At 43.0% G+C, this 27,117-nt stretch overlaps 1 protein-coding gene across 7 annotated transcripts in view; it reads left to right on the plus strand.

The window, feature by feature from the left end:
* The window catches only part of DOP1B (DOP1 leucine zipper like protein B), a 96,850-nt gene extending 78,442 nt beyond the window's left edge, over window positions 1-18,408 (plus strand). For all 7 annotated transcript variants that reach the window (XM_075911610.1, XM_075911619.1, XM_075911630.1 and 4 more), the window contains 9 exons: window positions 2,072-2,181; window positions 3,736-3,882; window positions 8,198-8,259; window positions 11,257-11,385; window positions 11,771-11,907; window positions 12,285-12,340; window positions 12,773-12,931; window positions 13,718-13,847; window positions 16,714-18,408. In XM_075911610.1, coding sequence (XP_075767725.1) covers window positions 2,072-2,181; window positions 3,736-3,882; window positions 8,198-8,259; window positions 11,257-11,385; window positions 11,771-11,907; window positions 12,285-12,340; window positions 12,773-12,931; window positions 13,718-13,847; window positions 16,714-16,971 — 1,188 coding nt within the window. In that variant the 3' untranslated portion in view covers window positions 16,972-18,408. The remainder of the gene's footprint in view (window positions 1-2,071; window positions 2,182-3,735; window positions 3,883-8,197; window positions 8,260-11,256; window positions 11,386-11,770; window positions 11,908-12,284; window positions 12,341-12,772; window positions 12,932-13,717; window positions 13,848-16,713) is intronic.
* The last annotated feature ends 8,709 nt before the right edge of the window (window positions 18,409-27,117 follow it).

The raw sequence follows: 27,117 nt of genomic DNA on the forward strand, positions 1-27,117 counted from the left end.
GGATTTATTCTAGTGTTTGATAGGGGAGGAAAGACAGGTTGTTGTTAAATGTTTCTGAAGTTTAACATTCCTCCCTCTCCAAAAATGTCTATTGCATCTTAATGTGGTATGACATTCCAGGATGCAGTCCAGATCAGTGAGGGGCTATCGCATCCACCCTGCAAATTTAGGCACCTCACAAGTGCTTTGCTGCTGTAGCTCCTACCTGGGCTGCTCACTAACAGCTTTGCTGCCTACAACAGCCTGAGAGTATCTGTATGTAGCTGCAGCCTATCAGCCACACGTCCCTCGCTCTGGCTTCCACCAGCCTTGGTTACCACTTGCTGGGTGACCCCCACCACACTTCCAGTCCTGGATTTTCCCCAAAAATGTGTGTTCTGCTCTATAGAGCCCTTTACTGGCAGTCCATATATATTAGATCAGGATGGGCAAAAGGGACTCCACTAGGTGCATCTCGCCCACCAAGTGGATTGATCCACCCTGTAGAGGACCTGCTGATCCCCTGCCCCGGGCTAGTCAGGATCTAGGTATGGGGGGGAAGTGCGCAAAGTCTCCTCCCGCCCTGCAAGGGGCTCAGCACCTACCTGGAACTCAGCTGGAAGTTCTTCGGAGGTGGGAGAGGGGAGAGGGAGGCAAAGACATCACATGCTCCCCCATTCCCAGACCAATCAGGGTCTATGGGCAGGGAAGCATGGAAGTGTCCTGGCCCCACCCCTTCTTCCTGAGCCCCCGCCCCTTCTGGGGCAGCCCGGAGCCATTTCAAAAATTTCTGAAGTGGCCCCCTGGTCAAAAATTATTGCCCACTCCTGTTCTTCTTGCAGAGTATTAATACAGGCAGTCCCCGAGTTACGCGGATCCGACTTATGTCGGATCCGTACTTACGAACGGGGCTTTTCTCGTCCCGAAGGATGCGGGCGGTGGGACCGCCCAGACGTGCCGAGGTCCCACCGCCCGCATCCTCCGGGATGAGAAAAGCTGCTCCGCATCTCCCTGGTCTGCTGGTGGGGGGGAGCCCAGCAGACTGGGGAGAAGCAGAGCAAAGCCGCAAAGGACCCGGGCGGGACCGCAGCGCGTCTGGGCGCTCCCGCCACCCGGGTCCTCCGTGGCTTTGCTCCGCATCTCCCTGGTCTGCTGGGGGCCCCTGTAGTCAGCCGCTGGTCAGTTTCAGCAGCGGCTGAATCTGGACGCCAGTTCCGACTTAAGTACAAATTCGACTTAAGTACAAACCTACAGTCCCTATCTTGTACGTAACCCGGGGACTGCCTGTATGCAGAACACCATGCTGCTACCATAAATGGAGTTACCCACACAATCAACAATGTTGGATTCGTTTTAGTTTAAAGAATAAAACAAATTTATTTCACTACTCAGAGAAACTTTGAGTACAAGTATAAAGCTTTAAAGTCAAGGAAATAGTCAAACAGAATTAAAGATAAAACACTTCTTCATGCTAAAACTTAGCAGACTACATTTGGTTCAAGATAAAATTCTTACACATGCTCCCAGTAATTTGGCTAACCAAATTCCAGGTGAGGAACCAGTCTCAGATTTCAAAAGCTGTTTCTTTTGTCATCTGAGGTGTTTTTGCCCCTCACTCTTGTTGTTCAATCCCCTTTTGAAATGCATTTTCCTGAGTTACTCCCAGATAATGTTTGTTCCGGCTGCAGGGACAAAGAGTCTGGTGAAAGAGATTCCATGCTGGTTGCTAAGATGCAAATCTGTTTGTTATTGTCCTCTGTCCTTGCCCAAGAGTGGCCGCTGATAGGTGATTACCCATAAGTTTTGATAAATCTGTCTAGAGGAGTCAGCTTGTCCCGTCTTTGAGAAACAGGCTTACTCACTTCCCAGACTTGTCTTGGTAAACACACGTCCGACATAATTTAAGCTTATATTTACAAGTCAATATATAATGTTAGTACATATATTTCACAATGATATTCTTGACCAGCAAGTTGTTAGTTTTCAAATACCACCTCACAAAGCCTATTTTTGCACAAAGATTATTATAATGGCATGTTGGGTATGGATATGGGGTGCATTTGGTCTCATGTGGGACTTTGGTTTTCTGAAGGTTCTTGCATCTCTCCTGGACATGGTTTACCGTAGCGATGAAAAAGAGAAAGCTGTGCCATTAATCTCACGCCTCCTCTATTATGTATTTCCTTATCTGCGCAATCACAGGTAATAGTCCTGGTTATATATTTATATTATATATTCCATTAATCATGCTAAATATTAGTCTGATCTTCATGGCTCAATTCAAGGATCAACTTTATTCCCCATGAATTTCAAAAATGGGAATATGAGAGAAATTAAAATTTGTTTAAGGTGAAAGATTTGTTGTTGGCTGACTTAAATTAACACACATGAAGAGTGCCTACAGTATATGAATAAGGTGTGTGCCCCTTTTAGGACTTTAAGTAAAAAAAGTTATTTTTATTTATTGAAAGTATAACACAAGTTAATCATGATTATCACAAAACACAGACAATCAGATGAACTTTGATAACAATTTTTGCAAGACTCTGGGTTGGTAGTTGTAGTGGATCTATAACCTTGCTCATTCAGGAGTCCTGTAGATAAGTTGTTGACCATCAGCCAATAGCCAGATAGGATGCACTTTCCATTTTCCTTAGAAATACAATTCCCTAATGATTAGATCTTGTCTAATCATATATAAATAATATAGTAGCCCAGTGTCTGTGCGTCTGTAACGCTGATGTACACGCCCTGCTTGCTCCCCTGCAGCGGCCCAGCTGAGTGGCGCAGAAGTCAGCCGAGCGCCATGGCGGGGGAGAAAGGGGGGGGCGGGGCGGTGACGTACATGGCTAGGGGGCAGAGCCTGGTCGTGTATGTCACCACCCCGCCCCCCTTCACATTCCCCTTCGCCTCCTGCCATGGCGCTTGGCTGACTTCTGTGCTGCCCAGCCGGGCCACTGCGGGGGAGCCCAAACGGCCGCTTGCTCCCCTGCAAAAGCCTGGCTTAGCAGCGCAGAAGTCATCTGAGTGCCATGGCGGGAGGTGAAGGGGGACGGGGCGGTGATGTACATGGGCAGGGCCTGGACGAGCGTGCATCCCCGATGGAGACAGAGGAGAGTGGAGAGAGAGTGAGAGGCAGGAGGGGGAGAAGAGAAAGAGAGACAGAGAGAGAGGCTGAAGGCGGAGGAGAGCTGAGAGAGAGAGAGGAGGAAGGCAGTAGGAGGAGGAGAGAGAGAGAGAAAGACATGGAGCGAGAGACCGGAGGCTCAGGAGAGAAGAGAGGAGACATAGAGGAGAGATCTGAAAATCCCATCTGATGATGGGCTAATTGGCTAGTTACTAATAATAGTAAACTGCTTTTCTGAGGGGAATCTGTAGGAATGAAATGCCCTGCTTACCGAATCTGTTGCAAACAGTGTAGTACTGAGGTCCTAATGTGATTGTGTTCGTGTGTGCATGCGCACGCCATCGGTCAGTCCTTCTGTTTAAAATAAGGACTGGAAACTTCAGTAATCTTAAATTTTGCAGAAGATTTCAGGGCCATCTGAAAAGAGGCAAAATAGCATTTTGCCATGTAATGGTTCATTCCAGTTCAGCTGGAAGAAATCTTCATTTCCTAAGTGCTAGGGGGAAAAAACCTCTTCTAGATCTAGCAAACAGAATTTGAAGTAAATTATTAGTCAGAAGTAAGATTGAAGTTCACTCACTTGGTCGGGGTGTGTGTCCTGAATATTAATATTTGCGGTTTATTTGCAGTGCCTACAATGCCCCTAGCTTCCGGGCTGGTGCTCAATTGCTCAGCTCCCTCAGTGGATATGCCTACACTAAACGAGCCTGGAAAAAAGAAGTTCTGGATTTGTATGTGGACCCAGCTTTCTTCCAAATGGACACTTCCTGCATTCAGTAAGAAATGAAATTGTGGCTATCTGTAATTCTGGTGGAAATTTCCAGAGATATTAAGGAGAAGCCTATTAACACTGAAAAGAAGTATTATCTTGAATTTCCCTACAGAATATATTACCATTGAAATAAGTGCCAAATAATTAGTCCTTGCCTATTATTTCATGAAAGAAATATGTTTTCAGCACTGTATAGACGCAAGATAGATTCTCTTTACATGTATATGCATATTCTCCACATTAGCTTCAGGATCCTTAAGTAATCAGGTTTAAGAGATAACATAACCATGTATGGCATTTCAAACACAATTTAGAAATCAAATGGTGAAGTGTAGGGCTGTCGATTTAATTGCAACTAACTCATGCGATTGATTAAAAAACATGAATTGCAATTAATCCTATTGTTAAACAATAAAATACCAATTGAAGTGCATAAATATTTTTGGATGTTTTCTACATTTTCAAAATGTATTTCAATTACAACGTAGACTACACTATCTATAGTGCTCACTTTTTTTATTACAAATATTTGCACTGTAAAAGTGATTTAAAAAATTCAGTTCACCTCTTACAAGTACTAACATGCAATCACTTTATCATAAAAATGTATCTTACAAATGTAGAATATTCTTGAACTGCACTCAAAACCAAAATAATGTACAACTGTAGAGTCTACAAGTCCACTCAGGCTTATTTCATGCTCTGCTGATCGCTAAGACAAACAAATTTGTTTATATTGATGGGAAATACAGCTGCCTGCTTCTCATTGATGTTACCAGAAAGTGAGAACAGGTGTTGACATAGCACTTTTGTATGCTATGCAAGGTATTTACTGCCAGATATGCTAAACATTTGTATGCCCCTTCATGCGTTACCCACTTATCCAAAGGAGACACTTCCATACAGATGACAATCATTAACAATAATGTGCCAATTTAAATTTGAGGCTGAATTCCTTGGGGGCAGAATTATGTCACATGCCCTGTCTTACCTCTCTTCTACCAGCTATTATGTGTTCTAGCAGTTTTGGATGACCCCCACTTTTTCATTTTAAGAACATTTTCACAACAGATTTGACAAAGTACAAAGAAAGTACCAACATGAGATTTCTAAAAAATAGCTACAGCACTTGTCCCTAGGCTTAAGAATTTGAATTATTGTCCAAAATCTGAGAGGGGCGAGGCATGGAGCATGCTTTCAGAAGTCTTTACAGAGTAACACTCTCTGGGTTCTGTTGGTTTTGCATCAAACTATCAAAAAAATCAGTCTTCTGCTGGTGGCATCTCACTCAGATGATGAAAATGAACATGCATCAGTCTGCACTACTTTGGGTCGTTATCAAGCAGAAGCCATCATGTATGCATGTCCTCTGGAATAGCATTTGAAGCATGAAAGGACATATGAATCTTTAGTACATCTTTCCCATAAATACTTTGCAACACCAGCTCCAATGCATGTTCTGACTTCCACATGACACTGTAAACAAGAAGCAGGCAACATTGTATCCTGCAAATTGTAACCAAACTTGAGTGATTTGGTTCAATAAGATGTAGGACACAATTCTACATTTGTAAGTTCAACTTTTATGATAAAGAGACTGTACTGCAGTATTTTAAGCTAAATTGAATAATATAATATTTTTTACAGTGCAAATATGTGTAATCAAATATAAATATGTGCCCATTATACTCTTGGTTTTCTGTTTTGTAATTTAAATCAATACATTTAAAAATGTAGAAAACATCCAATAATATTAAAATGAATAAACTCCAAAAAACAATAAATAGTCTGGTAGCACTTTAAAGGCTAACAAAACATGTAGATGGTGTCATAAGCTTTCGTGGGCACAGCCCACTTCTTCAGATGATAAGTGTTGGCTGTCCAGAGCCAAAAATAAATAGGGAAGAAGGGGGGAGAGGGGAAAAATGAGATGGGGGTGGGGGTCAAAAAGGCAGTGGGTATATAAATACCGAAGAGAAAGTGGAGCTAGTATGTAATAGGCAAAACTGATCCTCTATAAGCATCTGAAGACTGGATAGTTAAAAGAAACAGATAAGAACCATTAGTTAGCAATTAGAGAGGAAGAGTACTAACACCAGATTCTACACAAAGAACCACTGACACCTTCGTTGGTTGGTTGATAATGTCCCAGCCATCTGGTATCTCGATTCAGATTACTGGCATGAAATTTAAACTTGTGACTGAATTGTAGTTCCAACCTTCCTTGTGTACCTGGCTCGTGGAATTGGTCTGTAACAAAGCAGCAACTTGAAGATCTCTTAATGAATGACCAGGCAGATTAAAGTGTTCACCCACAGGTTTCTGTATGTTTCTTTTATGGATATCTGATTTGTGTCCATTGATTCTTTCCCGTAGGGACTGTCCAGTTTATCCAATATCTATTGCAGTGGGGCATTGCTGGCATTTGATGGCATATATCACATTACTGCATGTGCAGTTAAATGAGCCTCTGATTTGGTGGCTGATGTAGTTGGGTCCAGTGATGAATTTGCTTGTATAGATATGTGGGCAGAGTTGGCACTGGGGCTGATTGCAAGGCTGGGTCCCTGGATGCTTATGATGTAGCTGTGTAGTGTGGTTTCCAGATTTTTTTTTTTCAGGTTGGGGGGTTGTCAGTAAGCAAGAATAGGCCTTTTCCTCCAAGGCCTCTGAGAGTGAGGGGTCATTTTCCAAGATAGGTTGTAGATTGTGGATAATGCGTTGAAGAGGTTTGAGTTGTGGACTATAGGTAATGACAAGTGGAATTCTGTTCTTTTCTCTTTTGGGTCTGTCTTGAAGTAGTTCATGTCTGGGTACTTTTTTGGCTCTGTCAGTCTGTTTTTGCACTTCTCCAGGTGGGTATTTCAGTTTTTAGGAACACTCTATATAGATCCTGTAGGTGTTTGTCTCTGTCTGTGGAATCGGAGCAAATCCGGTTATATCTTAGGGCTTGGCTATATACAATAGATTGAGAAATCTGTCTCGGGTGGAAGCTGGAGGCATGAAAGTGAGTCTAGTGGTTGGTAGGTTTTCAGTATATGGTGGTAGAAATTTGCCCATCGTTTAATTGTAGTGTCAAGGAAGTGGATTTCTTGTGTGGACTGGTCCACGCTGAGGTTGATGGTAGCGGTCAAAATTGTTGAAATACTTGTGAAATTCTTCAAGAGTCTCTTTTTTGTGGGTCCATATGATGTCATCAATGTAGCGTAAGTAGAGTAAGGGTGTTAGGAGGCAAGAGCTAAGGAAACATTGTTCATGGTCAGCCATGAAGATGTTGGCATATTGTGGTGCCATGCAGATGCCCATAGCTATTCCACTGACTTGAAGGTACAGATTATCTCTGAATTGGAAGCACTTGTGGATGAGGCCAAAGTCGCAGAGCTCTGTAATCAGGTGTGCAGTGCTGTTATCGGGGATGGTGTTCCTCATGACCTGTAATCAATCTTCATGTGGAATGTTGGTGTAAAAGGCTTCTACATCCATAGTGACCAGGATGGTATTTTCAGATAGATTGCTGATGTTTTGAAGTTTCCTCAGGAAGTCAGTGGTATCGCAGAGGTAGCTAGCAGTGCTGGTAGCATAGGTTCTGAGGAGGGAGTCAATATAGCCAGATAATCCTGTGGTGAGTGTGCGAATGCTTTAGATGATGGGTCGTCTGGGATTTCCAGGTTTCTGTATCTTGGGTAGCAGATAGAAAGCTCCTGGTCAGAGATAAGGGTGGGCGTTAATGTATATTTGGTCCTGAGCCGCATGAGGGAGCTTCATGAGCAGTTTTCAGGTTTTTTTGGTATTCTTTAGTGGGATCACAGGAGAGAAGCTTGTAGAATCTGGTGTTGGTGAGTTGTCTGGTCACCTCCTGTTCGTGATCTGTTCTGTCATGATGATTACAGCAACCCTCTTTGTCAGCCTCCTTGATTATGAAGTTAGGATTGTTTTTGAGGCTATTGCATTGTGTTTTTGAGGTATTGCATTATGTTCTACATGACTCAGGTTATACATTATATGTTGTTTGCTGAGATGGTTAGCTCGAGCATGTTTGCAGAAGTAATCAATGTAGAAATCAAGGCTCTCATTGCGACCGTTAGTAGGCTCCACATAGAAGCCATCCTCTTGTGGGATTGGCTGGGGAGGTGGGCGGAGGGAGGGAGGGAGAAGAAGCATTCTATTTAACAACGCAATTTAATTTTTAATAGCTTGACATGGAAAGTGAAATGTGCTTCTTTTGTCTGAAATGTTATCCCATGGTCTCTGTGGTATAATTGTATCTGTATACTATGACAAGTTGTGCTTATCTTCAATTCTTTATATATTTTATTCAGTTGGAGATCCATTATAGATCATCTTCTAACACATGAGAAAACTATGTTTAAAGATTTGATGAGTAAGTATTCTTTGCTGAATTATTGCTACAATAATTTGGAATTCCTATTTTGCTGAGTTCTCAAACATTTTGTCTTCAATATTAAATTAAAGACATAATATATTAACTTCAGTGCATTTTCACAATCCATAATATTACCAACCGTAACTAGTTATAGTTAAATAATTTATTCCTGGAAATCCTTCTCTGTTAACATGCTCAAAAGGGCACAGAAGGAGTACCTTGTTTGGAAGTCATTCTAAAATTTCTTTTTTCAGAAATGGAGATAATTTTATAACAAACTAGGATTTCTACAGACAGCCCTAGAGCACTCAGAGTTGGCACCTATGCCCTTTACACCCCAAATCCTCATTCTCCAAGCTCAACCAAAGTATGGGACAATGGAGATGCTGATCAAAGTGCAGTCTCCAACTCTGAGGGAGGACAAGAGAAAATCCCTAAAACATACCTGAAAATTGAGGAGAGGATACTTTGGTTTCTGTATTCCATATAGTACTCACACCATTTTAAAAATGTCTTTATAAAGTGTGAGATATAAAGTGTGACTGGTTTTGGCCCCCTTTGGTACTGTCACCTGATGTGCTGAGATCCTACTGAGCCTGTTTTCCCTGCCAGCTTGGGTCCCCAGTACCCTGTCTTGTTGAGTCAGACATATTAGCCTGCTGCAACATGGATGCAAAGTCTGGACCAGGCCCACAAAGCTGCAGAGCTTAACTGAGACCAGCCCAGTGAGATACCTGTCTGAAGCACTTATACCCAGCCTCTCTAAAAGCCAAAGCCCTACATAAATCTGTCTTATTCTGGATAGGGATCTGGACAGCATGAGCTCATGAAACTTACCCTCTTTTTCAATGTAAAGAGAGAGATGCACAAACTCCTCCCCAGAGCAATTATTTACGCTGGATTTATTAATAAATAAAAGGGATTTTATTAAGTATAAGAGCTAGGATTCAAGTGATCTGACCAGGGGAGGAAGGGGGCAACTGCCCTGAGACACGGAGATTTTAAAAAGGCCCTGGGGCTTCCAGGGGCTAGCACTGCTACAGCAGCACTGGCCATGGTGGAGCCCCAGTCCCTTTCACTAGAGCCCTGGGTGACGCACACTGAGCAGCACTGAAGGGCTGGCTGGTGAAGGCTAGCCCCTAGCCTTGCTTCTTCTGGAGGCCTGGAGCAGGGCCGGCTCCAAGCCATTACTGCACGCCGGGCAGCAAGCGCGCGACGCATGCGCGGCTCTTCCCCCAGGCACACGGCACATGCGTGGCCCCACCCCCCGGCGCACTGCGCCCCTTACAGCCCCCATCAGGCGCCCCCCCCCCTTAATCCGGCCCTGGCCTGGAGCTGGCTCTTCCCACCTTCTCAAGGATCAACAAAGTCTGTGGACCGCCATAAGAGCACACAGAACAATGTAGGTTACTAAACGAAACGAAACCAAACACACAAGTAAAGCTTAATGCACTAAAACAGTGTTTCTCAACCTGTTTTTTATAATGTACCCTTTTAAAAAAATTACAAGTCCCCTCCCCCCCCGACCTAGTTTTCAGACACACGCAATTTTTTTTCTACCATTGCAATGCATTTGTTTAAACAACTTAATCGTAGCCAGGCGGGCAATGAAATTTTTGGGTGTAAAAAGTACAAAAATTATAAAGCGCTGTAAAACTTAAAACAAATTCATTTTCTCCAAATTTCGGTTGTGTTAACGTGCCCCCCAGACTTCTCTCGAGTACCCCTAAGGTTACTAAAAACACTGGACACATGTAATATCTCACTCTCAAAGTTGTTCTAATCAACTTTTTTCAGAGACTGGAAAGCCCTCTTGGGCTTGGGCCCCATCCTTCCCCCAGTTCAGTCTTAGATGTTTCCAGCAGACCTCTTGGGAGGAGCAGCCAGGAAGAACTGATGACTGAACTATGTTCAGTCTAAAATTTCCCTTTGCTTTTCTGGAAAAATACAACATCCAAGATGGAGCCCAGCATCCGGGGACATGGTCATGTGTCTCTGCAAGATCCCTTTCTCCATACTTCAGGGGCTGACCCAAAGATCTGCAGAAAGGTTAAGCCCCATTGACTCTTGCTGATGGGCCATTAGCTCTGTGTCTGGCTTCTTTGTTGTTCCTGATGAGCTGATGATAGGCTTTTCCCAACATGAACACTTTGATAATAAATCCACAGTCAGTATTCCCACCTTCAGTGATACATGCATACGAATAGATTCATCATATTCAGAAGCTTACACCCTTTCCAGTGATATCGCACATAAAGCATATTCCAGTTATGTCATAGTACTATTCATAAAGCTATTCCCATAAAGAATATGGCATGTCCCATCATATAGCTTTTAACAAAAAGTTAAAATATTTTGGACCCATCAGTTTTAAAATCTGGGGCAGGTATTTCAGTGTGTCAGAGCTCATTTTGAGAGATCCAAAATCATATTCACTATATACGATAAATAGATCCGTACCCACTCATGCATACCTAAATCTTGCCAATTGTCTCTGCTTTCAGTGGGCTTTAACAGTTTAAGAAATTGCTATCACTTAATCACACGTTTTAACTGGGATTAACTGACAGCAAAATTACACTTTTTTAATACATTAATTGCATGCCTGTGGGTGGGGAGGGAAGCATGGTGGGGGCTGAAGCATCCTGCTTATAACACCAGGATGGGGGGCTGGAGCAGTCCTCTGCTTCCCCAACAGTGGGGGCGAGGGGAGGGCTGGAGTAGCCGGGGTTCTAGCCCCTCCCTGAACCTTGAGAGGGGTCGAAGGCCAGAACCCTTGACCCTATATTCTAAAGTATAGAAAAAACCCTAAAAAATAATTAAATTGTATTCTAATATTGTTTAATGGTACAATTAAAACTGTGATTGCAATTATTAATCTCTCAATTGTGGTTTATTTTGAATTGCTTGATAGCTCTAGAAACCGCTTTACATCAAAAAACAAGTTCTGTCTTACATTGTGTACATATTCATTATGGTCTCTCTTTTTGGTAGCTATGCAGAGCAGTTCTTTAAAACTGTTTCCAAGTTTTGAGCAAAAAGCAATGTTGTTAAAGCGTCAAGCTTTTGCTGTCTTTAGTGGAGAAATCGATCAGTATCACCTTTATCTTCCACTAATACAAGGTAAAAGTATATTTTTAAAACAGGCCATGTTTACATTTTTTTATATGAATAAATAAAATTAACTATAAGAAATATTTGTTGCATTTCCTATTTCACTACCACGTTTTAATTTTTGCTAGGTTCAGGGGAGGAAAAAAAGTTTTTAAAATATCTGATTTTTATCATAGTTTTTGATAAAGGGGTGAGAAGTTAATCCGGCTCCAAATTGTGATGTTTTGAGAGAATTTTCTGAAAAGTGACATTTTTCTCTGGAGTGAAAAAAGGGCCAGTCAAAACTGGATGAAATAATCAAAGTAAACTACATTTTTTTTCCTGCATTTATAACTTACCAAAACTAGCTATACGTACATGAAAAATTTTAACTTTTTAAAAAAATGTGTTTCAGAACGACTGACTGAGAACCTCCGTATTGGACAGACTTCGGTAGTTGCTGCCCAGATGTTTCTCTTTTTCAGAGTTCTGTTGCTAAGAATTTCTCCTCAGCATCTAACCTCACTGTGGCCAATCATGGTGACTGAACTGGTAAGTAATAATCCCTTAATGAATAAGATACCCACCTTTCCCTTCCTTCTGAACATACTCTATCTTTGTGGTTTATGATTTTACATCTTAGTTTTTACTTAGATAATTTGGGGGGACTGTTTTGGTTGGGAAAAATAATTTTATTTTCCATTTGTTAATTTTGTTTTAGGTAGACAGTGTTTTAAGTGAAAAGTTAAAATAAAACTTGTCCTGTGTTACCTAATCGCACATGAAGCAGTCTTTTTTTTTTTTTTTTTTTTTTTTTTTTTTTTTTTTTTTAATGCTTGGGCTGTGTATAAATTTAAACAGTTTACAACTTTCCAAAAGGAAAAATATGCTTTTTTAGTTACTTATTTACTTGTTTACTTACTGTTAAGATTCAGACGTTTATACAGCTGGAAGAAGACTTAGCTGAGGAGGATGAACCATCAAAGTAAGAATTCTTTGTCTCCTATAAAACAGAAACAAATTGACAGAACGTGTCCAAGAAACTTAAACCTTGCTCAGAACCTTGTAGGAAGAGCTGTGGTTGCTCTCACTCAGACTGGAATTTCTGAAAATCACAGTAGCATTTGCAACTTGCAAGCAAAGTTGCATATCAATGTCTGGCAGTAACCTACAGTAAATGCTGTCGTTAGGGCAGCTGATGAGCAATTGTTTTTAGAAATGGGCTACTTGCAGGGAAAAAATGGGTGAAGGGATTAATCTGTTTTTGATTATTTTACCATGTAGCTTTCTTTCTCTAAATGTTTGTAACTAATGTATAGTAAAATTGTACCTTTATAAATGACACTAATCCTGTTGAGCAGATAGAAATATTTAATGGTTTTTTTAGTAGTGCTTTTCTTCCTGGTAAATCACATAGGAGCAACAGCAAAGTAAGCAGACAGAAAGCTTCGAGTGATGGCAGTGGCCCCTTACTTTCAGACATACAACAGAATGAGCTGTCCTTGTATTTATCAGCTTGTAAGTTTCTGGACACAGCACTTTCTTTTCCTCCGGAGAAGATGCAGTTATTTCAAACGTAAGTCTCCTAGTTACTTTTATTTATTTATTTATTTTATTTATAGCTCTACGGCAACTAGAACTGTAGGCAACTTACTTTTAGTGCACCATTTTAAAAATATGTAAATGTACTCTAAAGCTCTTATTTTCTTTCCCATACTTAATAAAACTCGTCAGTTTTTTTCCTTGTCTACAAGTTTTTACATAGATATGAGCATAACTTGCTAGATATCTGATAAATATTTAGCTATGAGATGTTGAGAAGATTTTGTTTCCAACACTGAGGCTGTCTAAACTACATCCCTTTTTTGATAAATGCCCCATTTCAAAAGATCCTGAGGAGTACAGGATCTTTCAAAATGGGGCATTTCTGTCGAAAATGCCCCATCTAAACTGCCGGCTTTTGTTTTTTTCGAAAAAGCCCCATTTTGAAAAAAGCGGCAGCCGCCATTATGCAAATGAAGCATGGGATATTTAAATCCCGGCTTCATTTGTAATATTGACATGCCTAATCTACATCCCTTTATCGAAAAAGGAATGTAGTTTAGAGACAGCCTGAGAGAATTCTTGGGAGAGAGGAACAGTCTGTTTCATTTTCACTTGTATCTATATGGGGATGTTCTCCATCCTTTCAATATCTAAACAGAGTGACCATAAAATACAGCTCTTGTAACAAAGCATGGGAGAGGATGGTCAGAAAAACTATCAAAACAGGATTAGAAAAACTTAGTGCTGTTTGTCACTTTTTTTAATTCTAAGAAAGGGATTTGAATGATTTCTGACCTGTACAATACGTTGGTTTCAGGTACAGATGGGCCTTTGTTCCAGAAGTGGACACAGAGACTTGTACCGTGACCTCTCATATAATGGAGAATCATCAGGAATGTACACCGCATATCCTTAGAATCATGGACTTGTTAAAGCTGAAATATGGGGTAAAGAAAACACTTCCTTAGATACATATTTTCTGTTATCATTAAATCTTATAACATTAAAGTCAGCTGGACAGTAAGTTTCTGTTTCCATATTAAAAGGCTGTTTGGCTTTAAAATCGATCTATCTTGACAGTACTCATACTATATTACATTTAGATTATTTTTAAGCTGCAGCAAGGATCAGTTGATAAGTTCAGGTTATTCACTATAGACAGATCTGTCTATCATACAAGTAATATCTCCTGGCAAGGGTCAGACTGGGGAAAAAAATCACTGTAGTATCCCAAAATGAAAAACTAATCACAGGAGATTAGGCATGCCTTCATAATACGAGTTCAGATTTAATATCTGATGTCAAATAAACAAACTCAGTTGAAGTTTTATTTAAATAAGGAAATCAATCTATACATTATACAGAAATGAAAACATACATATCAGTCTGCAACTGGAGAAGTGTGGCAGCTCATTTCACTTCAAACTCAGTCCCTGAAGTTTACCTCATTGACTGGTTTAGATCAAAGAAAATCCTTCAACATTTTTATTTTCTAGGGCTAGTCCTGCTGAAATATCATTTCTCAGGTATTAATTTGTATATTCTGAACTTTTAGTTATATTTATTATTACTGACCCAATTTGTGACTATAATTTGTTCTTTAAAATTTAGACATAAATAAATATATTAGTGGTTTGCTGTTACGTTGATTGTCGCACATATCACTTATCACAAATGTTCCCTGTCCAAGCAGAATGGATAACTAAATACAGTTGCTAGTATCAATTACAGACATTCATTGGTTTAAACACAGAGATATTTGGCCAAAGAGTCATGAGTTTTATACAAAAGAATAATACAGTATTAACATTCACAAGGAGCAGCAGCATCAAGATCTTATATGATATGATCAAAAATTGAGTAGTTGATGAGAATATTGTCATTTTAAAATTGTAGGCGTCACCATCAGAAATCCATGGAGATGAATGAGGTTATTCATGATTCTCAGAGCCACTGTTTCTTCTTGTCTGCAAAATCCTGCATACACTAACCATCGGTTTCTGTCTAGTTCTCACTTGATAGCTGATGTAGCTTTGCAAGCATAAAGGCATTCTTTTTAATGGAGGCTGAAATTCTGGAGTATGGAATGAATTCTAGAGAGAGATACCAATTTGCTATATTACTGCAAATCTGTTCATGTCACTCCTGGACATAAGAGAAACTGCAGCTATTCAGGTTTTCTGATTGGATATTGGAGTACCATTTCTCCATGTATATCATGCACTGTGAACTGATAACTTTAAAAAAAATTGAATTCTTATAGTACAGGAGATAATACATATTTAAACCTAACCATCTTAAATGAGACTAAAATGTAATCTCAAATACACAATTGTCATACATATATTTTAAACTAATTTATCACTAGCGTCTTACCAGATTCACAGTATGAAAAACTCATCACAGACATTGAAATCTGGTGTTCTCCCTTCCCCACCCCCATGAAATCTGGTCTATTGTGTGCTTTTACCCTATAATATACAGACTTCATGGGAGAGACTAGCATTTTTCAAATTGGAAGTCCTGACCCAAAAGGCGGCTAAGGATGGGGGTCCCAACATTTTGTTAGGGGGTGGGGGGATGCAGTATTGCCACCATTACTTCTGCACTGCCTTCAGAGCTGGGTGGCTACACAGAGGCAGCTGCTGACAGAGGGCCCAGTTGTGCAGGCAGCTGCTCAGAAATAGGCTGCCAATACTATCTCATCCCATGCCTTCAGAGCTCAGTGCAGCTCCGTGAATGAGCTAGATGTTCTTTGTGAAGTGCTAAATCAAATTCAGCCTGAACTTACATCTGTGCAACAACCCCTCCCATCCCTGAGAAAGGCAGCAGAGTTGTGAGAAATATATAGGCTAGATTTGGACTGCAGAATCTTATATCCTATACACAGAACCTTATTGTGGCAGAGAATCTCACACATTCAGTTAATTATGCTAAGCTCCATTATCCACTAATCTTCTCCGATACTACTCCATGCCAGACATTCAATATGTATGCAACCCCTTCACAGAAGCGGAGACCGGGACGGTTTGGAGCACTTGGGGGGTGGGGGGGCACAGCAGGGATGTTAAATTGCGGATAACCAGCTCATCGAGGATCAGAGGATGCTTGCTATCTGCAGAGCTGCAGTGGGGTTAGCTCCCGGGGCCGGCGCGAGCCAGGACTAAGCAAGGTCCCATGCTGCGTCTCTGCCTTTTAAACATAGCGAGAGCCAGGCACCTCTTACTACATTCAAAGGGCAAAGCTGATGTGCCTCTGCCTCCCCTGCCCCTCCCCACTGCAGAGATGGTACTTGGCGGGGGGAGGGACTGGCTTTTAAGCAGGCAGAGGCAGGGTGGAGCAGCAGCAAGGCTTGAGAGAAGTGGTGGAATGGAGGCTGGGCGGAGCAGGGGCAGGAAGTGGCAAGGCGGGGTCTGGGGCAGGGGTGGTTGTCCTGTGTCTGAACACACACACCCCAGGGACAGCCCTGCCCAAAAGTGAAGATGCAAAGCTACTCACCCAGTCCTTTAGGCCCCTTTCAAGACCTATTTCTAATGTTTGCAGAACAGCACTCACTGACAGTGCCTAAGCAGTTGACCATAATACTCGTTGTTAGACTCTCACTTTTTAAAGTTAAAATTCCACTTTAAAATCCAGATAACTGCTATACAGATTCATCTTGTGATGCTAGAAATGCCTGGTTTAGCTTGCTGAAGATCTCACATTGATTGAAAAATAGTATTTTGCGCAGATCTCAACCAAGTTATGTCATAGAATAAACAAGCTTTCTGCGTAATACTCAATAAATCTTCTGGTTTGTATGCTTGTTTGCAGGAAACAATCATGAATGAGAGAACTTCAGAGAAATGTGAATACCCTCTTTTGAACCTTCGTTCTATAGCCAGCATCACACAGTTAATACCCTTCTTCAGGACTCTGAGCTGTGCTTTTAAGTCTCAAGGTAACAGATCTCAAAATGCACAGAGTTCAGCATCTCTCTCAGTGGATGGTCCTGTTGGCAACAGTGTAAGGATCATGAAACAGCTAGAAGAAAGTGTTCAATGTGACTTTTTGGAAAATCTGGAAACTTAAGACAATTAAAGGACAATTCATTTATGTTGGTATAAATAGTGAAACCAAGCTACCAACCTCATTGTCAGAGAGATTTATTAATGATTTTTGTAACTTTTTCTATCACAACCCCGGCTTTGAAATGGCAGTTCAGCTGCTTTTGGCATTTCTGGGTTTGTTTGGAGGTTTTTTTGTTTGTTTTTGATATTGGTATTGGTATAAAGCACACCTCCCTGAATCTTGTTTCTTCCTTTGGATTGAATTATGAAGACTTTTGCTCAGCTTCTGTGGAAGAAAAAGATAACATAACTTAGTACCAGTGAAAAGTTGTTATATTCTTCTTCATAATGGAAACCATTATAAAAAGCTTTCAGTCCTATTCAAATAGAAATATTTTGGCTAATTAAGGCAGGGAACAAATTTATGAATTAAAAAATTGGAAAACTAATACTTTTATCTGACTTGGACAACCTTTCTTCTAAAAGTAAAAAAAAACTAATGTAACTTTCCAAAAACTGCATGTCCATGTTCAGCTTGCATTTATAGATGCTTTTATGAAGCTGTTTAAATGCTTCTTATAGAGCTCTTTCCTTAACAATTGCCCAAACTTATTTATCTACTAAACTTCTACAGAAGTAAACTAAATTACCAACAAGTGTATTTTATCAGCTTTAACATGATGTAAGTAATGTGCAGATCTACTGCATTTGTAATCTCAAATCTGTATAGTAATACATTCTGCAAGATCAGTGATTATTTAATTTAGAAGACAGAACATTTGTTGTAGCATTTACAGTAGCATTTATTGTAATGTCTATAGCAAAATTAAATTATTCCCATAATTCATAAATGGTCACTTTTCTAAAATGAGAACTTTGTTCAGAAATTATTCTTTCATGGACTAAAATCACCTTACTGCTTTAAAATGGTGATTTAATTAAGGTAGTCCTGTAAAAATGTAAACTATTGTATATAAGAATCTTACAGAGCTTGATGTGTACGTACATTAGGTCCTTCATAGAGACAACACTTTCAGAGGTGATCAAAAGCAAAACCTTTTTTCAAATTTTGAAGACTCTTTGTACAGGTAAATAAATGTTTTTGCAGCTGTAGGTGGTACAAGAGATAGGAGAAGGTAGTTCATGGGGTTGTGACTGAGAGGTTCAGGAGAACCTCTGAATTCTGGTGGCAAAGCAGTTCAGATGGATTTTAGCAGAAAGGAATTGACTGGCTTGTCCTCCCACCACACGGTAAGGCTATAAATGTCTGCACTACCTAAGATGCAGTGTGTTTGATCATAGCTTCATGGTGACCATCCTGGCAGTTACCTGCTAGAGGAGGATTACAAGATTTGTTTTAATTGAGAAAGCAAACTTTACTGAATTTTCAAACTGCCTGTTAATGAAGTGTAAAATCATTAAGAACAACAAATAAGATAATAAATGTATATAGATTGAATTATTTTGGGGCATTTGACATTTTTCATGTTTGTCAGAGAAAAGAGCTTTATTTTTTGTGTTTTAGTGCTGTCATCTCTAAAGAGACTTGGTTTTGTGCAGTACTAGTGATCAACTGCTCAACGCTACTAGTGTTAACTGGAAACTTCAATGCCAAGCTAGACAAGCGAAGATTTTTTTTTTATTTCAAACATACTGTTGCACTTTTCTATGTAAAAATGTTTCAGTAAAATGTAAAGGCATTGGACAATGCAGACAGATACTTTTTTGAGATTTACAGAGAAACACAGGAGTCTACATGGAAGTCAACAAAAATATCAAAGTAAACTTAAGTTTTTCATCTATTTTGGTACAAAATAAAATGGTAAAACATACACAACATGCTTTAGTGTAATTGTACTATACCATTGACCAATTAATAGTTATTTACTCATAGTCCTATGTCAAATTAAATAATTTGTAAACTTTGGTATAATTAAGTCAACTAGTAAAAATAAAATTAAGTTTAGTATTGCTTGCTCATTATGAATGTGAATTATCAGACTTAGAACATAAGAATGGCCATACTGGTTCAGACCAAACGTTCCCTCTAGCCCAGTGTCCTGTCTGCCCACCAGTGACCAGTACCAGGTGCCCCAGAGGGAATGAACAGATCAGACAATCAAGTGATCCCTCCGCTGTCACCCATTCCCAGCTTCTGACAAACAGGCTAGGCGCACCATTCCCGCCCATCTTGGCTAATAGCTTTTTTTTTTTTTTTTTCCTTTTAATGTAGCTTATTGACAAATTAGATCTGTGGAAGCTGTTGGCCTAATCACAGGAACAAATTTGTAGTACAGTGGTGGCAACCTGTGGCCCGAGGGCTGCATCTGGCCTGTTGGGGTGCTATGTGTAGCCCGCAAAACATTTTGTTACTGTTGCCCAGGCAGGATTGCCAGATTCCACAAGTTTCAATCAGTTGTTTTTTTCCTACTGGTATCACTAAAGTGACACACGTAAAGCAAGGGCACGTGAAGTGAGGTACAGGCAGTCCCCGACTTACGCGGATCCGACTTATGTCGGATCCGCACTTACGAACGGGGCTTTCTCACCCCGGAGCTCACAGGCAGCGGTCAGCCACCTTGACCTCCGGGCGAGAAAAGCTGCTCCCGGTGCCCCTGGTCTGCTGGGGACCGTCTCCAGCAGACCAGGGGCACCGCGAGCAAACCCGCAGCCGTGGCGGGGTCCCGCGCTTCTGAGGCTTTGCTCTGGCAGACCGTCTCCAGCAGACCAGGGACACCGCAAGCAAAGCCTCAGAAGCGAGACACCCCGCCGCTGCGGCTCTGCTCCCCATGTCCCTGGTCTGCTGGGGGGGGGGGGGGGCACAGCTAGTGTGCCCCCCCCAGGAGACCAGGCTTTTGTTGTGGACCCTGGGGCAGAGCAGCTGGGGCGCTGCCGATTGGTCCTGCAGCGCCGCTCTGGGCACTACTGGACCAACCCGGCAGCACCCCAGCCCTCTGCCCCAGGCGTCCTGATTCAGCCGCTGCTGGTCAGTTTCAGCAGCGGCTGAATCAGGACGCCTGGGGCAGAGCAGCTGGGGTGCTGCTGGGTTGGTCCAGTAGCGCCAAGGAGCCGCGCTACTGGAGCAACCCAGCAGCACCCCAGCTGCTCTGCCCCAGGCGTCCCCAAGTCAGCCGCTGCTGAAACTGACCAGCGCTGACTACAGGAAGCCTGAGGCACAGTTGCTCTGCCCCGGGCTTCCTGGAAGCAGTGGCTGATCAGTTTCAGCAACAGCTGACTTGGGGTTCTTAAGTTGAATCTGTATAAGTCAGAACTGGCGGTCAGTTTCAGCAGCGGCTAAATCTGGACGCCAGTTCCGACTTACATACAGATTCAACTTAAGAACAAACCTACAGTCCCTATCTTGTACGTAACCCGGGGACTGCCTGTACATGGTGCTTGTACGAAACTTTGACTGTGAAAGCTGTACACTCCCTCTGCATCCAATCAAAGTGCTATCTCTTCTCAAGCATAAATCGCTATCCGACTGGAGCAGAACATTTATTAAAGTAGGTATGTTACTTATAAAATGTTTTTGTTCAACGTAATAAGCGAATAAGACTCTACTCAGGGCTTTTGGAGGTAGCCTTTGTTTTCAGTTAGTGATTTCCCCTTCTACCTAACCCAGCTGAACTGCTTATATCAAAGGGAGCTGTCCAGGGTGGTTCACCACCAGATCTCTCTCATTCCTGGTCCTCAACTCAGTTACAGATCTAAACAGTGTGTCCTCCCACAGCTGCCAGCACAGCTTCCTTTTGTACTTTTGAGACCAGCATTATCTATGTGCTGGACAAGTGTCTTTGGATTTTTCCTTTTTCTGTGGTTCTCCTTTTTGCTGTGAGATAGTAGACTGCCCAAGCTTCAAATGTCCTAAGTATCAGCATTCTGTTACTTTCTAACAGGTTTCCCCACATAGCAGCCAAATAGCATTAGACATTACACTGCACCCTATAGGTGTTCTCTCATACTTGATTTTTGATGACCACCTTGTAAAGACCAGATCCCTTGGCATAGCACTTAGCTCTAAATCTCCCCATCTGCTACATGGCATTCTGTTTGTTTTCGTGGTTCTAAGGACCTCTAGAGGAGTGTCTGGAGGTCACAGACCCATAGGTGCAGAATGGCTGGTTGCACTACAGCAGCAACTGACTTTTAAGAAAAAAATATTAAATTTTAAGCGTCTAAGGCAGGGGTGGGCAATAATTTTTGACAGGAAGCCACTTCTGAAATTTTTGAAGTGGCCCCAGGCTGCCCTAGAAAGGGTGGAGGGGAAGAAGCGGGGCCAGGACACTTCCGTGCTTCCCCGCCCACAGACCCTGCTTGGACTGTGCGTAGGGGAGCATGTGAAGTCTTTGCCCCCCTTTCCCTCTTCCCTCCCCCCCCCCCCCACGTCCTGAGAGAACCGCCAGGTGTTCTGAACAGCTAGTGGTTCCCTCTACGCGCCTGCACCCCTCATGTTGGGCGGAGACTGCATGCGCTTCTCCCTTCCCACCTAATGAGGGCCTGGGGGCAGGGGGAGCATGTGAAGTCTGCCCCCACCCTGCAAGGCAATACCACACTTAGAGCCAGCTGAGCAGCAGCTGGCGGTCAACTTTAAGGGCTGAGCCTCTTTCAGGGCAGGAGGAGACTTTGCACACTCCTCCTGCCCCCAGGCCAATCAGGGTTTGGGGTGGGGAGAAGCATGCAAAGTCTCTTCCTGCCCTGCCCTGTCATTCAAGGAGCATGTGATGCTTCTGAAGGAACAGAAGTTTGACACCACGTAGATTCAAGCACGAGGCCTTTTATTACATGCAGCTGATGAAGTGTCACTTCGCTTATTGGGCTCAGTGAGACTGGCAGACAATTGATTACAATAGATTATATAGGGTGCCAATGGGGGGAGAGAAGCAATGGGGTAGAAGCAGGGGCAGATGAGGATTTTGCGGGGCCCAGGGCAGCACAATTTCACGTGGGCCCCCCCTTTGACATGGTGCATGTGCGAGGCTTCTTGAAGCACGGGGCCCAGGGTGACCGCCCTGCCCTGCCCTATATCCGCCCCTGGGTAGAAGTGCCCGAGCCCCTGGATAGGTTCTAGCAGCATGGCAAAATGAGCACAATAAGCCAGTAGTCTAAAAGATTACATGAGTGCTCTCTCTGCCCATAGCTCAGGTTCACATGTTTGTTAATAAACAGCTGTTATTTCTCAGGTGTTTTCTTGTACAAAGCAGGTTAACTCCTGATTTCAGGTCCTTAGAAATGATGGGTGGCACCTCCAAGACAGGTTTGCTCACAGGTATATTCCTGGATGGTCTTAAAGCAAAGAACAGTAAACAGTACACAGCAATGGCAATTCTGTATAGTTTATCAATGCACCCCTTTGAGCTTGGATTGGCATCTGTGAGGGGAGGACACCGTCACTCATGCTATCTTATTAGCATGAATCCTGGGTGGTATAAGGGGAAGACGTATTATCTCTTCCTGAGCTGGGAAGCAGACTGCGAGGCCCCTCTTAATGAGTCATGTGCGTGTAACTCACTAGTTCTACGGCTACATTGTAGCCTGCTTCTGGAAAAGCTTATGCAAATGAAGCACGGCATGGAATATTAGCATGCTTCATTTGCATAATTAATTAGCAGCCGCTTTTGCGCAAGAGGATCTTGCACAAAAAGGAGCTGTGTAGATGACTCCTTTTTGTGCACAAACCCCCTCTTGCACAAGAGCTGTTCTTCCTGAAAAAATGAGCCATCTACACAGCTCCTTTTGTGCAAAAGCCTCTGACACACAAGCAATTGCTAATTAATTATGCAAATGAAGCGTGGGGATATTCCACACTGTGCTTCATTTGTATAAGCTTTTCTGGAAGAAGACTACAGTGTAGCTGTCGCCTATAAGCCCCAATCACCTGGAGTTATGCTGTTTTAGCTTGTTTTATGCCTCGTAAAACAAACAAGGTTGTTTCCTGCTTATCTCAACTTTTCTTTACCTGTGTATTGTCCATTGTTAGGTCCCAGGCCTCAGACTAGACCTGTCCAGTTTGGGCGTATGTGAGAGATTAACAAAGACTGTGGTCAGAATCTTACATACGTATTACTAGGATCTTGGCCCTTCACTTCTAAGTACTGCACACTCCTTGCAGGACAGGGCCAGGGCAGGAGGAGACTTCCTGTGCTTCCCTCCCACCCCCAAACCCTGATTGGCCTGGGGGAGGGGGAACAATGAGACCCCTGCAGGCTGGATCAACCTGCTTGGTGGGCTGGATCCTGCCCATCTAGGCCCTTTTGCCCACCCCAGTCTAAGGCCTATTTGTGACATTACCCAGGGGACAATCTGGACTGCTGCATGTCCATCTCCTCAATTCTTCAGTCTGGGGTGCCCTTTACACTGCTTTGCTGTGCAAGCCACCACTCTGGGCTTGCCCAAACAGCTTCCAGCATGTAAATTTCTCCTAGCTATTAAGATGAAGATACATGGTTTTAACCAGGTTAAAAATATTAAATAGTAGCAGAAATACCCAGCATCACCCGGGGAAAATATAGTAAAAGATGTGATAAATGAACTACGTCAATTACATTAACATAGCATATTTTATTGGAAATACTTTTCTCTTTAGATATTACTTTACGAAATTAACATAGCTAGTCATGTGCTTACAAAACGACAAATCCCATAGGGTATCTTTTCTCAATCCCCACAAATCAGGAAGGCCCATCTTCCCTTAAAGACTCTATGCAAACCAATGCCTGCAGCCTCTTTGCCAGAAGCCCTGAGAAATGGAGGGGATGTCTCCTGGGCTCTGCAACAGCAAATCACTGCTCCCCAGGTAGCCACTCCCTGAGTGCCTTCAGCTCCATGGGGCAACCTGAATGGACTTCTTGGTGGCAGCTGGACCAGTCGCATTGATCAGACAAAGCGAAAGACCTTCAGACAAGGTGCAATGAGTGATATCTAGATGATCAGAACATGCAGCACCTGCACGTACCTGTTCTAATGAGAATAGACTGTTGTAAGTGGACCTCCTCAGGCTCCACGGTGCTCAAGACCTTGTCGTCCTACCTACCTCCTGTTTGTACAGTGAGCTGAATCCTGCAAAGTGCATAATGCCCATGGCACTTGCTGATAACGCACACAGCCCTGCCAGGAGAACACACGCAGCCCAAAGGAGGGCGAGTGGTGGGATGGCTCATTTGGATGTGGGGGGAGGGAAGCAACTGTAATTTCCAGAAGGGGTTCAGTCGGAGACCGGCTGCGTGAAGATGTTGAGAGGCTGTGAAAGCTGGAGGCTTCTCCCAGCCACAATTAGCAAGGCTCGACCCCAGCCAGCATCAGCCACATTTGAGTCTGTCCTGGAGACCTGCTGGTGCCCTAGTATAGGGGAGGTTGCTGATTCTCTGCCCCACTGCAGCCTCTCCCCCAGGGGCTTTCTCTTGATGGTGCTGCAGGTGCCCACATGCTTTATCCTCTAGGATCTCATAGTTGCAGTTTATGTGACGCACTTAACAGAAGAGTCCAGCAAATGCCTATGATCAGGTGCCACTAAAAGCGAATTATCAGTGGCCCAATTGGGGCTTTGGAGGAATTGATTTTGAGATATAACCAATCCAGTGATTTAAATCAGGAGTATCTATGCAAAATGTTGTGATTCTAGCTCTTACCATTTCGGAGATCTTTTGGAATTATGTGCAGTGCAGCAACAGTTCAGCCTTTCAAAAGATATAAATATCTTAAGGAGAGCAGGGAAAGTGGTGCTCCCCCAGCAATTTAGTTCTGAAGGGTCCTGAAATCTTAAGGGTGTGTCTGTCTGTCTTTTGGGGGTGGGGTGGAGTGCTATGTGAAAGAGAAAAACTATGATGCAAACTGCCACAGAGATTCCGGGCTGAAAATATACATAAAATCATCAGTTTTTTAAAAGGTCCAAGAAAAGGAAATATCCACACAAAAATGTGCTAGTGGAGAGTTAGAGTGAACAAGTATACCTATTGCATAATGAATAAATAAGCCATAGTAGCTTTTGCAAAACAGGATGTGATGGCGCAGTCGGGGTTCCCCCGATCCTGCACCCCCATAGCCGCCAGAACAGTCTCCACCAGCCAGCAGAGTAGAGGGGTTTATTGAGTTTCCAGAATACAGTACAACATAGATGTGGTGTGTTTACAGGATTCAGGGCCAGGGTGTTTCAGACCCGTTGGGTTAGGGGTCCATCACCCCTAGTCCTCAGCACCAGCAATCTCAGTCTGTTTCCCTCATGGTTCCAGCCCCCGACTGACCCTTCCCCCGAACACTCACTTCCCTAGTTCCCTCACTGCCTGACTGGTTGGGTCTTTGTCTATGTGACTTAGGCAGCCCACCTGCTGGGCAGTGCTCACAGGCGGAGGCCAGTAGGGGTCATCCACAGCACACAACCCAAGCTCAGCAACCAGAAAGGTACTGACACTACATCACAGCGCAGGTGGACTCCGGGACACAGAGCAGACAGCACCCCCACTATGCCACACAGGGCAGGAACAGTCTTGTACAGTCCCTAGTATAATGGGGTGTTATTAAGTGACAGGATCCTAAGTACAACTGCAGTAACCCATGTATAGCACTTAGAAAAATAAGAAGATGCAGATTTTTGATCTGAGCAAGTGGGTCTGGCACACGAAAGCTCATCATCTAATAAACCATCATGTTAGTCTTTAAAGTGCTGCATAGCCCTGTATTTTGCTTAAGAAGATGCAGAACTTCCTGGTTGGAGCCCAGTGGTAGCTTACATAACCACATACTAAATGCTGTGGATCAAATTCTTAGGTGTTTACTCACACTGAGTAGCACCTCGCTCTACAAGTTTTCTCTTTAGATTTCGGTATGACCTTGTGACTAGCTTGACTATCAGAGTCTGACCCCAGGTACTATCTTTCTTTACAAAAGTGCAGATTAAGTGAGGCTAGGCTTTAGAGAGGAGCCCAGGTGCAATCCCCAGAGCACATTATTTAAATGCTGCTGAAAACACATAGTACACTGGACAGCTTTGAGGTTTGCCCCGTCGGTAAGTATAGAAAGGGTAAGGTTTGCTGTTGGCTTTTTAATGTTTAAACCTAGAGAATGACATTTTAAAGTGAAAATGCACCCACGAAACTTCATGATACTATCTACATGTTTCGTTAGTCTTTAAGGTGCTACCAGACTATTTGTTGCTTTATTTTGAAATAACTCCTAAAATAACTATTTCAAAATAAAACATCCACACTACAGCGAAGTCTTGAAATTAATCCAAGGCAGGCTACGTTAATGTGGACGCGCTACCTGGACTTAGAGCCCCAAGAAGCACTGGTGAGTAATTACTTGAAATGACTCCGGGGAGTAGTTATTTCAAAATAGCAGGAGTGGAGCATCCACACTAACGTTATTTCAAAATAAGTGTTATTCTTTGGGGGAAACAGGAGTTATTATTTAGAAATAAGCAGCCCCTTATTTAGAAATAATGCTTGCAGGAGAGACACCATCATTGTAAGAGGTCTCTGAGGAACAAGCCTCCCCCTTCCAGAGTTGGGTTGACTGAGCTGGGGGGAAGGGCTAAAGGGCTTGAGTCAGCCTACTTCACACTTGCCAGGTGTGAGCTGTAAGACTGGCCCAACCTGCCCCTTTCCCCCTTTTGTTTTAAGGATAGACCTAAAGCAGACTCCATGAGGAGTCTTTTTGCTAGTCCAGTGGAAGCTGGAATATTTTGCCAGTCTAGGTGGTGGCTAAAGAGTTTAAATCACTAAGAGCTGAAATCACTGGTTTGGCTGGGAGCCAGACCCGTTGCAACCAGCGAAGCAGCTGGCAGGAATGACCGGCAGGCGACCGGTAGAAGTGGCGGCGGCCAGGGGAGTGGCTGGTGGGAACGACTGGCAGGCGGCTGGTAGGAGTGGCAGCAGGCGACCGGTGGTGCGGCCGGTAGGAGCGGTGGCAGGTGACCAGTGGAGAAGCCGGTGGGAATGACCAGTGAGTGGCTGGTAGGAGCGGACCGAGACAGCTGGTGGAGCGTGGTGGAGTGGCTTGTGTTAAAGACTGTTGCAGAACCCTACGGAGAGGTGGGACCATCGGCCTCGGACCATGTAAGGTGCCCCTATCAATCTCCCCACCCCCTTTCTGCCCCAGTTGGGAGGTAAAACCCTGCAGGTGAACTTTTGGACTCTGGGCGACACTGACCAGGGACAGAGACTTTGGGGTG

This window comes from Pelodiscus sinensis, chromosome 1 (assembly GCF_049634645.1).
Source record: "Pelodiscus sinensis isolate JC-2024 chromosome 1, ASM4963464v1, whole genome shotgun sequence".
Lineage (NCBI taxonomy): Eukaryota > Metazoa > Chordata > Testudines > Trionychidae > Pelodiscus > Pelodiscus sinensis.